Raw genomic sequence first — 17,718 nt, forward strand, 5'->3', positions numbered from 1 at the left:
CTGTTTTTCATTCCACAAACTCCACATAGTTATAGCAGTCTTCACGTGTAGCTTGGAATCAAATTTTGTTCCCAACACAATCTGATGCGGCTCATTCTCATTCCAATACAAAAGGCTGTGTTCATTACCACCCACATTATCCGATACTCCAGAAGGACGACTTGGTAATTCACGAAAGAATCTAAACCCACTAGGATTGTATTCCGGAAGTGGTTGTTCACCTTGCATAACAGGTTTACATGGTACTATCTCATCATCAGAACTACCACCGACATCATCAGCACCATCACCATCACTGAGATCGGGGTCTGGCTCTGTCTCAGATAGTGGCCTTGGCTCATCAAGCTCATCTGCAACATCTACCTCATCATTCAATCCAACACCAACATCAGCAACATCTACAACATCTACAACATCTCTCTGCTCATTCATACTATGATCAAAGCTCATTTGGTCCACCCTCGCAGATGATTCAATACCACAGTCAAAACTCATTTGTTCAAACCTCGCAGATGATCCAATACCATAATCAACAACTGGTGGGATTTCTGCACTCATCACCGGTGAATACTCAACAAATAATTCAATACACCCACTTGAATTTTGAGCATTGTTGAACATAAACATTACACTTTCATCATTGCAAATCACAGAACATGTATAACCGTACTGGAAGCAAAGACTATACATTGTCTCCATAATAATTCAATTGTGTGTTGGTTCATATCTATTCTCATCGCATCACAGATCATTGCTACCAATTCAGCATACGAAACACATGAATTTAATATGATGGAGCTCCTCGCACGAGGTGGTTCATAACCAATACCCATATGTGGTAGTTGAACTACTCTACCACCCCAATACAAACTCACAAATACTTGCATGATTTCTGCATAAAAAACATTTAAAACAACGACAATTATGGACATTTTTCCTACAAGCCCTAATTTGTATAAATTGGGTAAAACTAACAAATGAAAGCATAATAAACATGAATAATGATGAATGTAGCTAAATTGATGAACAAATTACCGGATCTTATGGAGAAATCGCCGGAAATCGCTTTAAAACGCCGGAAATCGCCGAGAGAGGAAATGAAAGTGTGTTCTATGCGCTGCGTCTGCCTGCAGGGGGTTAAAAGCCGACTGAACGACGCATAACCCTTGTGCGTCGTTAAAGAACGACGCATAAGGATTGTGCGTTTCATTAATAACGACGCACAACCATTATGCGTCACTCTCTCACTCCCTCATTCAGAATAAATCTATTCTCATTCATTAAATTGGAATTCCATTACTTGCTTAGAACAAAAGAAGAAAGACCTCTACTAGTAAATGATTTCATTCCTCACTGCCAACTAGAAAATTGTTTCTTAACCACACCTCCGCCTACATACTTTTTATGTGCAGATCACGAGAAACAAAGGTGAAACTCAACACCCCACCGCCTACATACTTTGCGGTTTCGCACTTGTTTTCACGGTTGGTATATTCCCTTTTGCACATCAATTGCATGTTATTACTATTAGTAGTATTAATTACTGTAATTTTGTGTTTGCTGCAGCAACAGTGGTTGTAATTTATGGTGTAGTTAATCGAAACGGCAGTAATGAAATAGTGTTTCGGAACGAAAGTGATGCTGCCATGCCTAGAAGGTTATTGATCTCTCCCAACATTACCACACAAGACTACGACACCGGCGCCGATTTGCCCGATCGCATCGGAATCGGCGGCGAGATGCAGTGTTCTAAGGACAGCATACTCGTGTTTCAGGGCCAAACCACTCCGCTCCCCAATGGCATCCCCACCTAGACATGCCCACCGGTTCCGAACCGGAACCGTGGCCATTTTCCCGAACCGGAACCGTCGGAATTCGGGTCGCGGTCCGGTTCCGGTTCAAGATATTTCGAACCGGAACCGTCACCGAACCGGCGGTTCCGGACGGTTCGGAACCGGCGGTTAACCGGCGGAACCGCCGGTTCGGGTGCATATTTCAAGGCGTGTGGATGGGGCAGACCGGCGGCAGCTTTTCAGCTGAAAAACCGGCCGGTTCCGACGGTTTTTGGGTCGTGAACCGGCGGTTAACCGGCGGTTAACCGTGAAAACCGGCGGTTAACCGCCGGTTCAGGGGGTTCCGGTTGCAGCGCGAGAAACGAGGCGACATGATGCAGCTTTGGGGCAGATGGTACTGGAACACAAATTTATATATGAAATCTGGATGAATGGGGATCAGATTATAGTTTAAAATGGGAAGCTGGGTTAACTGGCCGCCAATGAACCCAACTTCCCATTTTAAACTATAATCTGATCCTCATTCATCCAGATTCCATATATAAATTTGTGTTCCAGTACCATCTGCCTCAAAGATACCCACTTTTTCACCAATAAGATATTTATCAAATGGGGAATATATTTTAATGATCTTCAAGTACAATTCTTCTCGGAATCAACCATTTTTTCTTGCAAAATGTTGCCCATTTTCTAAGCAAACACATACCAGCACGCCATATACACATTGCTGCATTTCTAATAGGGGCAATTTGATCTTCCAAAGCAATCAATGCATCTCGAACACACATAGTCAGAACATTATTCAAGCATCTAGCATGGAAAAAATCAGAACAAACTATCTATTAGTGCTAATTTTTTCCATGCTTGAATAATATTCTGACTATGTGTGTTCGAGATGCATTGATTGCTTTGGAAGATCAAATTGCCCCTATTAGAAATGCAGCAATGTGTATATGACGTGCTGATATGTGTTTGCTTAGAAAATGGGCAACATTTTGCAAGAAAAAAGGGTTGATCCTAAGGTAAGAGAACTACGTGGGCGTTGATTCCTCAATAAAATTGTGGATACGTAGGCAACTCAACTTAAATTTGAAAAGTTTAACTTTGAAAGTTTAAGTTGATCCCAAGCCCTTTTCAAATTTTCCTTTTTCCCCCCCATTTCATGTTTTTTTTATTTACCTTCCGAGTCCCACGAGGCGACGACACTTGTAAATTATATTATATTGTTGTATGTTGTTGTATTGTATACTTATGTATTGTAAATTGTAATGTATCGTTGTCCGTTACAACTCAAAATCAATAAAATTTATTTCATTTTCTCCTTATTCGTCTTGTTTGTGCTTGAATTATGCATTGTCTTGTTCCGATTTATTGTATAAAGCCAAATTTCAAATAAAAAAAAATAATTGAACCGGCAAAACCGCCGGTTCGAAAACCGGAACCGCCAAAACCACCGGAACCGCCGGTTCCGAACCGGAACCGGAACCGTGAAATAGCCTCACGGTTCGGTTCCGATTCCGCCATCGACAGAACCGGAACCGGCGGTTCCGAATCGGAACCGCCGGTTCGTGAACCGTGGGCAACACTATCCCCACCTACCAGTGGCGGATCCAGGAATTTATATTCGGGGGTGCGAGTCATATGATAAATCATTATATAATATACGCCCTCCTAATTGTATCTCGCTCATTTGGAGGATATTTCATTATATCGGTTCTTCTACCAATTGAATTTGAAGCCGGAGAGCTTGAAGGTGGAGAGCTTGAAAGTGGAGTGCTTGAAGCCGGAGAGCTTGAAGGTAGAGAGCTTGAAGCCGGAGAGCTTGAAGGTAGAGAGCTTGAAGCCGGAGAGCTTGAACTATCATGAGTTTTTCTCCTTTTGGACATAAATTGTCGAAGATCGGATTGTTTTCTCATCAACTTTTATTTTATTTCCTACACACGATGTCATTACAAAATTTGTCAAAATAAATATTGACCATTCAATTATAATGTTGTGCATTTATGCTTAATAATCCAAACTATGAGGAGACAGACCAAAGAGATTAGTTCTCCGCAAGATTTTATCTCAAACTCTATCTCAATTCATGTTAATCATCTCTGACATCATTTATTTCATCAATCAGGAACATCTAACCACAAAAACCATAATCCCTAAGATATATAAATTTCCAATATTCAAAAACAATTCAGTAAAGAAGAGCTACTTTGATAACCTTCCAATTTCGTGATTACTTTTACAAACCGTGAAATCAGTGATGAACTTGAGAATTTAAAAGAAATAAGGTATGGAGGTTTTGAGGAGGTGTGGCTGTCGAACTTCAGGGAAAAAAAGGAATTGGAAAGAAAGAATGCATTTTCTTAACTTATAAAATTCCTATAACAAATTGTTTTAAATATATAATATTACTAAAAAAAAAATTGGGGGTACACTCGTACCCCCATTGTCCCCTCTCCCTCCGCCACTGCCACCTACACCGTTGACATCGAGAACGTCTGCATCTCCGACATCCACCTCAGCTGCGGCTGGTTCAGCTCCGCCCGCACCATCAACCCGGCTGTTTTCCGCCGCCTCAACTACGACGATTGCCTTGTCAACGACTGCCAGCCTCTCTACCCCTGCCAAACAGTTTCTTTTCAGTACGCCGAGACCTACAAGTATCCCCTCGCCGTCTCCTCCGTCTCTTGTTAGTCATCTTTTTTGTTTACTACCACTTTAAATAAAACATTACTACTACTTTTAACATAGTCTGTGATTTCCTGTTGCTGCATGTTTGCTAATCAAGATCAAAACAGACAATTTCACACTTTTGGTGTACATTGTTGAATCCTTGCACAATCATTTCTATATGTTAGGATGTAAAGTTGCAAGCAGTATATATGGACAATCTAAACCACATTTACTATGATGTTTTTTTGTAAAGTGTGAAAAACTGTTAGGATTTTACCTTAAACCACAGTATGCAACTCTCTCTGTCCTTTAAAATTTTGCAATTTTAAGAAATATAATGAAAAATGAGTTGAAAAATTAATAGAATATGAATCATACATTTAAATAATTCTCCGTTTTTCCATTTTAGTCCGTCCGCGAATAGGAGTCTCAATTCACTTTTACTATAAATAGTAATAGGGTATCACCTTCCACTAACTCATTCCACTCACATTTCATTTAAAACTAATATATACAAGTGAGACTCGTATTCCACTAACTTTTTTCCACCCACTTTTCTTAACATTTCTTAAAACGTGTGCCGCCAAGAAATGAGACTCCTAATGGCGGACGGAGGGAGTATAATTTAACACTAATATATACAAGTGAGACATATATTCCACTTACTTTCATCCACCTATTTTTTTTCTTAACATTTCTTAAAACCTGTGCCGGAAGAAATGAATCTCCTATCTGAGGATAGAGGTAGTATTCTACTCAATTTTATAATAAAATATGAGTAGACGTGAGTTATTGAAATGTTGAGTCTGCTACCAAAATAGTAAAAAAGGTAAAATGTGACAAATGTCGTAGGATGTACGAAAATGGAAACATGTGCTAAATTTTCATGGATATATATCATTTCAGTAGTACTCCCTATATTCAAAGCAAAACACAAGACATAATATGAAAATGTAACGATATATATGCAGACAGATCTCAGTAAGAATCTAGTTACTATAATCGTAAGAAAAATCGGACAAGCCAATCATGGCAGTAACAACCTGCGAAAGAATGAAAAAGGAACCACCAAAAATGAAGATAAGGAGAAGGGCGGAGATGGGGTTCTTAAGCAGCTCGACGATGGGCTCGAGAAGCACCCAAAGAGCGCCGGTGCTGACCGTCAAAGCATAGAGTGCATATCTCCTCATGTTGTCCCAAAAATCCTCCATAAGCGGCCCCTCCGGCCACAACGCCAGCGCCCTCTCATCGCTAAATCCCATCACGAAAACAGCCACTCCCACAGATAAGGCGGCTAGCACCACTATTCTCGAATTCTCTTCCGATAAAGCGACGCCGCCCACGCTTGAAACGGTCTCCTCTTTTGCGATGAGGTCGGCGCGGCTTCTTGTTGAATGTTTGGCATAATTTGAAGAGGGGATTGTGAGATTGAGTCTGGGTTTAATTGGGGGATTTGTGGCTCGCTTTCTCAAATTAATGGGATTCAAGTGTAGCAGCTCTACTCTGATTGTGTTCATCTTTGCTGGATATTTTAGATCAGATGTGTTTGTAATTATATGGTATGGGTGGTGTTGCTGGATTTTCTTTTCTTGCCTTATCTAAATCTAAATAGCGCGCCTGAAATGTAAGGGTATCCACTGTAAGAGTGTCCACAATGGTGGCCTTCAAAGGCCACCATTTGTGGCCCGGCCACCAATTGTGGCTCCTATGTGGCCTTTGTAATGGCAAATGTAAAAAAGTCAATGCAAATTCAAAGGGCCACCAAATGTAGCCCTCTAAAATGTTAATTTATTTTTTGCTTTTTTTAATGTTATTTTTTAATTTAATTTAATGTTATTAAATTTTAGTAGATTAATAATTTGGATAATAAAAATAATTTAATAAAGAGAGAAGTAGAGACAAATTTTCGTCGTACTATTAATAGGGGAAAATTCTACAACGAAAATATTTTAAAAACACAACATAATAATAAAAAGAAAAAAACGCCACCGCTTCCTACTCGGTGGCGTCATCGGAATCCGGCACATCTTCTTCACCTCCTCCACCGCCGCCGACACCGGCCCCACTGCCGCTTGCTTCGCCCGTCGCCGACCCATCGGAGAAGCCCAACTTCGACCTCAACCTAAGAATGAGGTCGTAGTACATCATCTTGGTGATAGGGTCCGTCGACTTCTCGTACAAGGACAAGTTATCCTGGAGTTGCTTCATCATCTGCACCTCCAGTTATCCTGGAGGATTGGAATTGCTGGGATGGGTTGTTGATCGCGTCCATATTCGGTCGGTAGTCTCGGAACCCCGATGGTTGGCGAACCAAGTTCCTCTGCTGGGATGGCTGGACCCGGAATTGGGGCGAGTGCGGACTCCACGTCTGATTGGGGAAGTTGTCGTATCCCGAGTCTCCATACCCCGGGGAATTACCATCTCCACCTTGCGTTTTTTGTAGTGTTTGAGAGTGTAAAATGAAGGGATTTGAAGTGTAGAATGAAGTGAAAAAATGGAAATGAGAGTGTATATTTATAAAAAAATTTCGAAATAAAAAAAAATAAAAAATTTATATTCCGCGATTCGCGGCGCTTGCAATGGGAGGGCCGCGGCTCACACGGCTCAGCCGCGTGAAGGCCGCGGCCGTGGCTCAGCCACGCTTCTCCCCTCTCCGCCCCGGCTCTCAGCCTTTGCAATGGGGGGCCGCGCGCCGAGCCGCGGGCCGCGGCTCCCCCATTGTGGACACCCTAAGGCGGACACGCCCAATAACCCCGCTCCAGTTTTTGTCCATAGCCCCAGTTTTGTTGTCCACAGCCTCAAAATTTTATTTCCGCCACTATAGTGGACACCTTCAATAGCCCACAAATTTTGTAATTAAAATAATCGCAGTGTAAATAAATAGAAAACGAGGTAATTAGGGCCGAATATTCGTTCTATTGCATTTTTAGAGAGTGGTTGTGTAGATAGTGAGTGAATGGATTTTGTGAAAATGGTGAAAAATAGGTGGTGGAGAGTGGTATTTATAGAGGTAAAAAAAAATTCGAAATTGAATCCGCCGCGTCGGTTGTCCGCCCCCTATGGGCGCCGCGCCTATAGGCGCGGCTAATTCTCCCCAGCCGCGGGCTCGCCCCAACCCCGCCTATCCCGCGTCCGCCACCCCTACCGCCCCCAAATGTTGGCCGCCCGCCCTCCGGACAACTTCCCCACTATAGCCGCCCGCCCTCGGCCCCAATCCGCGGCTATAGCCGCGGGCTCCCCATAGTGGACACTCTAATCTCATTTCTTTGTGTGGACATATATATCAGTTTCGTTATTCCAAATGATTTAGTAGTAAGCTAATTTTGTGAATATAATTATCTAAACTCTTTTCATTAGCATTTTTTTCAAATATAGAAACTTTTTATTAGTATATTTTAAGAAAAAAAAATTTATCTATGAGGTGTGCCTCTTTCTATATCTTTTACTTTATCAATTTTAATTTTATAATATTAGAACTCATGTTATTTCAAAATATTTTATTTTTAGAAAAACGAAGTGAATATTATTGTAATTGAGATACAAAATTGAATATTATACTTAATAAATTAAGGAAAAGGACATTCACGATCCAATTCCATAAAAGGGAAAATCCTTTCTTACCTTGATAAAAAGATACTCCATTTATTTTCATAAATTAAAATAAATAATTTTATTTTTAGTGTTTTATTTATATTCTTCTTCTTTTCTTATTATAATTACTATTAATACATCACAATATTTCTCCATTTACAATCTGTAAATTTACAGCAGTTTTTTTAAATATTATTTTAATTCATCATCATAATTGACAAAATTGACTTGACATATTCAATTATTGATAACAATTTCTAACATATGGATGGAAAATGAAAAATCATTGTTTATCTTGATTCTGTCCAAAATAAGTAGTATTAAGGGCAGATTAATCATTACGATAAAATTAATAACATAACTCGTTTAAATGAAATTGGTATTTAAAATTAGGGATATGTATGCAATAATTTATCTAAATATATCTTCATCTATTTGAAAATATAATACTCGTGTATGGCGTAAGAGGAGGAATGTTAGTTTAAATTTAAGATTTGGGTGTAATATTATATTCCTGATACTATAACATTTTCTCCTATATTCATTTATAGAATAAAGAGACGAAATTATTAAGTGTAGCGACTATATTATCAAGGTGTTGTTCGGTTTCTAAGATATAATCTATGATTGAGTTGTGAGATTATTCTAGTCATAGGAGATTATTTTATCTCATGATTATCCATCTATGATTGAGTTGTGGGGTTGAATCTCATGAACCAAACACACTACAAATTTGTTTCCGGGTACAATCTTGCAAACCGAACACCAGTGTCCACAATCACATTAGGTCCGCCGCGGCAGTCTATTGCTGGACAAGGGACGCCGCGGCGGATGGGGCGGAGCCGCATATGCGGCGTGGACGGGGCGGAGGCTTCGGCGGTTCTGCGGCGGCCTATTGTGAGTCGTCGCCTCCGCCACGACGGTCTTCTTCCGTTTTTTTAGTTTTCTTAATTTATTTTGTGATCATGTGGCGGAAGAGGTTTTTTTGCCGTGGACAAGTTTTTGTGGCTGTAGTGTGACTGTTCCGAATTAATGTGGACACCCTTAACAAATAGTATATTGGCAATCGTGGGTGATGACCAAGAGGAGTTTTGGAATTATTTACAACGCCATTTTCTTTCCAAAAGTCACATTGACTTATATATACAAAAGTTTTCGAAGATAATGCTAGTACTAAGTATATGTTCAGTCTATAAGTAATAGTCATTTAAGAAATGGTAACTACTTGTTACGGTTGTTTGGTCTGTCAATTACCTTTTTTGCAAGGCCCGCCTAATATAGGGCGACCCGATGAATACAGCTGTAATGGAATGTTTATTAATCTCAAAAAAAGATGCGATACAATTTCTGAGTTTTAACAACATTCTGAAATCACAATCCAATTACTTCTCTACCCCTCCTTCGTACAATCAATATGTCCTTCTCCAAATTTGGGGAACATTGCAAGGCGCAAGAGCTCGAAGACGAAAACACTGAATTCGTCGCCTGAGGTAGCTACAAACTGCAATCGCACTCGAAATCCGACGGCGAGTACGAAGGTTGTACTTATCAGCAGCGCCAGCAGGTCGATCGTTGTCGATCCGGTGTGAAAGGTGTGTCATCTATTAGATTATGTAATTCGCTCAAATATGTGTTTTTTATACCTCGATAATGCAACGAACTGTTAATTCACAACATATTTTGATTTGTTTTGTTCTTTCTCTTACCCAAATCGATCGATTGAAGTCCTAAATTTCATATTTGTTTTGTTCTTTTTCTTACCCAAATCGATCTATTGAAGTCATAAATTTCTGATTTGTTTACAAAATCGTCTAACCCAAAATGATCAATTGAAGTAATAAAAATTAGATTTGGGCCGGGGTTGAGTGTGCAAGGCAAAATAGCTTTTTTTTGTAAGACAAAATCAAGCCAAAAAAATTGGATGGAGGGTTTGGTTTGAGTGTGCAATATGAACATCAGTTGGATTGTTCTACTGACTTTACTGCATTTGTTTTAGCATAACTTAGTTCTATCGTATTATTTCCATACAAAATATGATACCATCGTTTTGCTCACCTAAGAAAATTTATATTATCCCTTGCAGTTACTGTAATCGTTCCCAGAAGATGTGAATATTGTTGGGAACAATTCTGTTGGCAAGAATCGTGCTAAGAAACTTGACAATTATGTGATGCATACACTGGAAGACATAATGCAAAAATTTCTTGTTTTCACGCATGGCTGTACTACACCTCCTCCTAAATCGTCTTCGCCAATCAAAAAGAAGAAAGCTACAAACAATGCTCCCATATAGCATTCTAAACAGGATTCCGAGACAAATTGACCACCTAAACCGGCTTGTTGGAGTTTCAGATACAGATTGGCTCGTAAATTTCAAGATGGACTGTAATGTGTTCGGGCGGCTTTGTCGATTGTTTCGAGATTTGCGTGTTTTGCCTGAAAGACTGTTCGTTTGCATTGAAGAACATGTTGCTATATTTCTAGGTGTATTAGCACATCATAAGAAGAACCGAATTGTCCGTTTTGATTTTTTGAGGTCAGAGGATAATGTTTCACGGTACGTGCATGAGGTAATGGAGGCCGTATTGAAAATGCATTGCATGTTCGTTGTGAAACCCGAATAAAAATCGATCCCTCATACTACTGCAAAAATGAAGCCATAAGCATAAAATGTATAGCAATGCAATGGGAAACCCATTCCTATGTACTCGGAGAAGAGTGGCACTCACCAGGTTGGAGTAGCTGAGCTTGGAGAAAATATGAGAGACAGCGGCGTGCGGGAATGAAGAAATTTTCACAAAAAAGGTCCAATATGTATTAGGGTTTCTGAAGGGCATACTTGGAAATAGTTAAATAACAGAGGGGTAGAAAAGAAATTGTGTAGCAACATATAGTCATTACAAACAAACCAAACAACTAATACACACACCGAAGAAATAAAATCAGACAAGAAAAACAACAATTAAAAAAAACAAACTTAGATACAAATTTTATTTCCAACATCAAAACTCTATCTGAAAAAATGGTAATTGACAAAACGAACACACCCTAAGTATATAAGCCAAGGTAGTCCATCACTGTATTGCATTGAGATAAAAATTGAAGTACTATTGAATAGTATTCTCTCTATCCCATAAAAGATGTCACACTTATGGGACGTCATGAGATTTTATGAGGTTTTGTTTTGTGTGTTAAATGGAGAGAAAAAATATAATATTTATATTAATGCGAGAGAGAACTTTTTCTAAAAACGGAAATATGACATCTTGATTTACAAATATAATATGACATATCTAAAAATGGATATTCAAATCAACGGCCTAGATCATCAGCCTCGGAATGTCAATACGATCAACAAAAATTGTCAATTAGGGTATTAAGGTCAATTTACAACAAATTAGTTATAACTGACTTTTGAAAAATATCTCATAACTTTAAAACGCATATAACTTTTTCGATTTAAATTATATTTTCACACATCATATATCAAATTAAAGATAATTTCATAAGGATTCTAACGAGATCTCACTTGCATATGTTCTGATGTCAAAAATTGAAAAAAAAATCGAAAATTTTCAATTTTTTCGTAAAGCAACAAATGCCAAGATAATATATAAAATATGCCAATATAATACATGTAGAATGTCAATATAAGCAATGTGTTAATATTCTCAAAGCATTGTGTTGATATTTTCGAAACACTATATTGACATTTTCATCCAAAACCCTAATTTGGTATTTTTTTTAGTCTTTATCGATTTAATTAATGAGTGAACTACATAAATGGTACATGATCTTTCACTTTCGCACATAAATGGCTCCTGATCTTTATTTTATATTGTTTTTGGTACCTATAAATCACATTTTTTGTACCTGATGCAATTTTCACCCCAAAATACCCTCTAAACAAATTCATTTTTCTATTTGTGTCATAAAGGGTATTTTGAGCATTGACAAAACTAGTACCAAAAGTGATATTATAATATCTTCTCTCATTCTCCTCACTCTTTATACTATTATTATTATTAATCAATATTAATATTATTATTTTGAAGTTATAAATTAATAATTAATTTATTTTTTAATATCATTTAAATATACTTAATCTTAATCATAATGATAGTTCTAATTATATTTAATTATAATAATAATAGTATTGTTATAATAGTAAAAACTAGTAGTAATTAATTAATAATAATGATTATTTTATGTTAAATTAATAACTAATCAATATAGTCCTAATCAAAATTTAAAATAGTGAATTATTTTCATAAAGATAAAGAGTTGAATATTTTTCGTTAGGTGTTTCAACCCTAAAATGAGTATAAATAATTTAATTAAAAATATTCAATTGATTTAATTACTTTAAATAATTAATTTAATTAGGTATTTTGTTATTGATATATATTATGAATGCAATTAGATGTATGTATAAAACACTTAAAAGAAAGAAGAAAAAGAAGAGAAAAGAGAGAAACATAAACTAAGGAGAAAAAAGAAAGAAGAAAGAAAGATAAAATACTAAAAATTAAGAAGAAAATGAAGAAAAAAAGAAAGAAGAATAAAGTAAAGAAGTAAAAAAGAAATAAGAAAGAAAGAAAAAAAATCACATATTTGGTTCTATTTAATTGAAATTTATAAAAATATCCTCCATAAAAAAATAATCACATGTTGGTAACTATGATTATTTTTGTCATGGGGTACCAAAAACGATATAAAATAAAGATCATGTACCATTTATGTAGATCACTCTTAATTAATAAAAAATGAAAATTATGCATGGCAAATTTTAGATCATAAAATTTCTAAAATCCTATTGTCTTAAATTAGTTGTAATTAACAATTAAATGATTAGTTAGCAATTGATCAGAGTATGACGTATTTCATTTTATCAAAGTATTACACACAAATAAGTTTGAAAAATGAAAAGCCCGCCGCTACTTGGGGCATTTTCGTCTTCACACACTGGCATGCCGAAATTTGAAATCAGACAGACAAAAATCGACCGGATTTTCTTCATTTGACAACTCTACAAATCCTTAATTCAAATCTTAATCACTCCCACATCCCAAGTCCCAATCCCCCCAAAATTAATTCAGATTTCTCAAGATTCATTAATGGCTTCTTCAATCAGGCCTGCAACTCGCTACAAGTCCAACAGCCTTAACAGCTCCACCAAATCCGACCCCTCCTCCTCCGCCGAATACTCCTTTTCCTCTTCGCGTGGCACCACCAATTCACGCGCCCTCGTTGCCAAGAAAGCCGATGCCAACCACCTCAATTTCAGCTCCATGGTCAAGAAATTGGTGGAGACTAAGAAGGTCAAAAATCCGGCATTTGTGATTGCCTCTGATCTTTTAGCGGAGGATTTGAAGAAAGGAGGCAAGAAGAGCGCTGGATTGAGTGGACTTCACAAGAAGCTGTTTAAGGGGTCGGCCAAGAAGGGAGATGAGAGCTCGAAGAAGGCTCTCACGGAGGTTAAGAGTAATACGAGGACGCTGGCGATGGTGTTGAGGAGTGAGCGGGAGCTCTTGAGTTTGAATAAGGAGCAGGAGGAGCAGATTGCTGAATTCAAGATTCTGCTTGAGGAGAAAAACAGAGAGGTAATTGCTTTCTTCCTTGATTGCTATTGGTTATTTAGCTGTTGTTGCTTGGACCAATTCAAATAAACATTTCTAATTTTCTTAGGAAAGATAATATTTTGGAGAAGCACTTTTGTTAAGAAGAATAATTGGAGTTTTGAAGTGTTAGTGATAGTACAAGAACACTATAAGTAGGATGTGTTAAGACAAAGTTCTATGAGAAATGCAGTAGTTCATTGTAATAATGTCTTGTTCTCTTAATAAAAAAAATTAGTACTGTGATTTTTGATTAGTACTTTTGTGAAGATGATTAATTGGAGGCTCAGAACGTTAGTAGCTCTCTATTTCCAATTATGTAGTAGCTTTTGCTGCTTAACTGGTTTGGTAACATCGTTTTAATCCCACTTGAACTTGTCTTAATATCAAGTGTTTATGAGGTTTCTCTGCGGTCCTTTTTAGTTTGTTATACAAGAATATTTCACATCTGACCCAACTTAAACGTATTAGTCTTTCGAGTAGTGTTTATGAATCAATGCTGTATATGCTCTAAGATGAGGCTATTCTCGAATGTTACTAATCATTATGCAACTTTTAGGTTGAAAAATTGAAAGACTTGTGCTTGAAGCAAAGGGAAGAGATAAAGTCTCTTAAAAGTGCTGTTCTCTTCCCAGATGTTATGAATTTGCAAGTTCAGAACATTTTGGAGAAGCAGGGATCAGAGCTAAAACAGGCTAAGCAACTCATACCAAATCTTCAAAGACAGGTTACTTCTCTTACCGGACAGCTGCAATCTCTTGCTGAAGATCTTGCAGAGGTAGAAATAAATACGAGCATTTTGTTTTCTCTTCTACATGGGCTCAACTGCAAAATATGCTTAATCTTGACATATTTGTGGGTTGATCCATATAGTAACACAGTATTTTGGCTTGTCAAAAACTTGCCAACAAAGTTGATTTGGATTAATGATCGTGTATGCTATCATTGTTATTCATTAACGATCAAATATGGGATGTTCTCTTTGGTATCAGGTGAAGGCAGACAAATATTCTGGAAGAGGATTCAATGACAGCCCTTTCAACTCCCCAAGGACTCCATCATATGATCAAGAAGTTGCATCAAATTTTCTGGTAAACAATACAATCAATCATCTATTCCTACTTTCTCAAGTAAGAATATTGTCACATCTATCAAGTTTTTACTACTTTTGGCTGTTGCTGTTGAGACTGAATATTTCAGCAATGCTTAATCTTCTTCTTCCAATTTCAGATAATGTGAAGTTCTTTATGGTGCTTCAATTCTATTAAGCCTGATGAACCTATTTTTGACTTGCAATCGATAATTCTGAACTCTAGCATCCATGGCTGTGTTCATATCAACTTAACAATATAGTTAGTCCTCTATCAATTTTTTTATTTTACCTTGTTTTCTGTTTTGAATAGTTCAACCAAGAATATAGCTCCAGGGATTACACGACACCAGATTGCCCAGATGACATGTTTCTGAAAGATTTGAATCCCTGCCTCACACCTTGTTATTCCAGGACAAAATCTAAGGTATACAAAACATGGATAACATGATGTTTTTTAACATAACGTGGATAACATGATGTTTTTTTTGTAGGAATTTAGTATATATGGTTCTCCCACTGATGGTGGATCATCTCCTGAGATTGTTTATAACACACGTGGGACAAAGTTTTCGAGAAGTTCTGAGTGTTCCCAATCATCCAAGGTGCGCAAGGGTTTGGTCAAGGGAGCTGCTAGCTGTTCCGGTGACACCCGATGCACACATGGAAACCAAATGCATCACAGACTATTCTGATTCTCCAACTCCTCTCTATATCTCTCTGTATCATCTGCCGTTACAAGTTCTTGAAACCTCAGTGTGTTGGAACATTTCAGCTTAGTTGTATGTGACAACAAGCACTATGATATATCTACCCACATGTATCACTTTGTCAATATTCGAGTTTTGTTCATCGTCTAAAGCATAATTAATAAGAACCCAATTTTGGTCGAGCTTTTTTGAAGTTTTGCAATACATGTTGGCTTGTTTGCTGAATATAATTCATATCATGACTATTTTATATACTACATGGTGAAAAACAAATTAATAGGTTACATATCCTAAATTGATTTCTTATCTCGGATGTCTTGCTGAGTTAAAATGGAGATATAAAAACATTAGATTCATTAAGAGTTCATAATTTTTTCTGTTACAAAAACAAAATCTTACAACGGAAAAACAAGCTGCAGAGGTTTTAGCCATTGTAATAATAAAAATCACCTTCATTATATATATCTAATAAGCAACCATATATGAACACTTCTTATAAGCTCAACAAAAATTTTATAAAGAAGAAAGAACTTAAATACCTACTTAAAAGTGAGCTTTTTAGCGGATCAAAACCCGCTTTAAGAATGAAGTGAAGTAAGCAACTCATAAAAAACACAAAGTATATAAATGGCGATTTTGGATCTCTGAAGTTGCACGTTTTCTTCAATTTAAACTGTGGTCTTATACTTTATTTGGTTGAAATCAAGTTTTTCAATGACCGAATATTAATGGAGAGCAAAGTTGATGCACAATTAAATGAGAGTAGGATCAAAACATTGAGCTTCTGAATACAAAATGAATTGCTCTCTAACCACAATGGAATGGCTTGATGTTAATCAAAACAAATCAGACTTCAAATCCATGAAAAAAAATTAAGGACAGTAACTAATGATTATTACTAATAAACAAGGATAAATCAATGGTTTGCTAAAATTTAAGCCCATTTTATATAAAAAAGTTGTAGTTGAATAAGCGACAGTGACATTATTAAGTGAGTGAAAAAAGAGGGTTTTCCATTCCTCAAGAATCTTGGTCTGCAGGAATTCCACCATTGATGGCCATCCTCACCACCTGAAAGATAACTGCAAATCCCACCACCAACATTTAAAAATGTATATATAGAGAGAGAGAGAGAAAGGTAAGGTTGTTAGTTATTACAGGAGGCGACGACCAAGACGGCGAAGAGAATAAGAACAACGTGAGCAGGCTCCAAGGTGGTCTTGTTGGAAGAGATGGGACCAACTCCTCTCCTAGTTATATTCTTCTCAAACTTTGCCACTTTCTTCTCCGCCAAACGCTTCGACACCGTCTGCGCACATTCAAATTTTGAAACCCTAGTTAGTTTCATTCCAAAATACGCCAACGCAGGACTAGCTGTTTCACACGTTCAAATTAACAAACAAAAAACAAAAAATAACTAATGCCTGCTTGTCTTCCGATTCTTCACTCATTTTTACTACTAATATGTTTTAACTTAAAAACAAGAACAAAAGCCGATATGCAAGGGCAACGCAGTTGGTTCCAGAGGAGCAGTGTTACAAGCCAACAACATTTCCGTATTGGATTTGCTGAAAATCTCAGCGAACAGCTGCTATCTGTTCAACTTAAAACAGCATCAAAAAAATTTCACAGATGGAATTGGGATTGAGGATTTTACCATGTTGTAGAATTGGATTTCAGAAGAGATGTTCGAAGCAGCAGCAGCAGCAGCAGAGTTTTTCCTTGTCTCGGAATAATAAGAACTCTTCTCGAATATAGAAGCAGATGTTTTCCTTGTCTCAGAATTAACTCTCCTGTTCTGTCCTGGCATATAAAACCTAGCACCACATTTCAAATTTATTGCTACCTAAAGCTGGGCCCCACTCAGTTATTCAGAATAATTTCTTTTAAATTTTCAATAAATACTTGTTTAATGTGAAAAGATTTTTGAGCAGACATAAGCTACACAGTTGTTTTCATATTTTCGAAGATTTGTTGTAATTTTATTACAGAAAAGAAGGTAAGATTTTCTTGGCAATCAAAGGGATCGCTTTGTTAAATTAACCATTTTATAATAGGCATGGAAATTGTATTCAACTTCCAAACTAGCATACAATAATATCTCATAATCATACATTGGGCGTAATCATAGTACGCATTTGTTCCAAAAATATAGGTCACTTTTGCGAAAAAAAATTCCATGGACTTGACATACCAAGGTGGAAATATTATGTGGTGTGTCCTACCACTAATACATTGACACATGG

General features: G+C 37.1%; 2 protein-coding genes across 2 annotated transcripts; one reads left to right on the forward strand and one right to left on the reverse strand.

The window, feature by feature from the left end:
- Positions 1 to 5,335: 5,335 nt before the first annotated feature.
- Positions 5,336 to 6,067, reverse strand: LOC121811587. The gene has a single exon (XM_042212451.1). The coding sequence runs from the start codon at positions 5,978 to 5,980 to the stop codon at positions 5,453 to 5,455; it is 528 nt and encodes a 175-aa protein (XP_042068385.1). The 5' UTR covers positions 5,981 to 6,067; the 3' UTR covers positions 5,336 to 5,452.
- A 7,007-nt stretch (positions 6,068 to 13,074) lies between these two features.
- On the forward strand, positions 13,075 to 15,665 carry LOC121811455. The gene is made up of 5 exons (XM_042212314.1): positions 13,075 to 13,657; positions 14,232 to 14,450; positions 14,665 to 14,763; positions 15,076 to 15,189; positions 15,257 to 15,665. Exons 1-5 carry the CDS (start codon positions 13,172 to 13,174, stop codon positions 15,455 to 15,457), a joined length of 1,119 nt encoding a protein of 372 aa, XP_042068248.1. The 5' UTR covers positions 13,075 to 13,171; the 3' UTR covers positions 15,458 to 15,665.
- Positions 15,666 to 17,718: the final 2,053 nt, after the last annotated feature.

This window comes from Salvia splendens, chromosome 7 (genome assembly GCF_004379255.2).
Source record: "Salvia splendens isolate huo1 chromosome 7, SspV2, whole genome shotgun sequence".
NCBI lineage: Eukaryota > Viridiplantae > Streptophyta > Magnoliopsida > Lamiales > Lamiaceae > Salvia > Salvia splendens.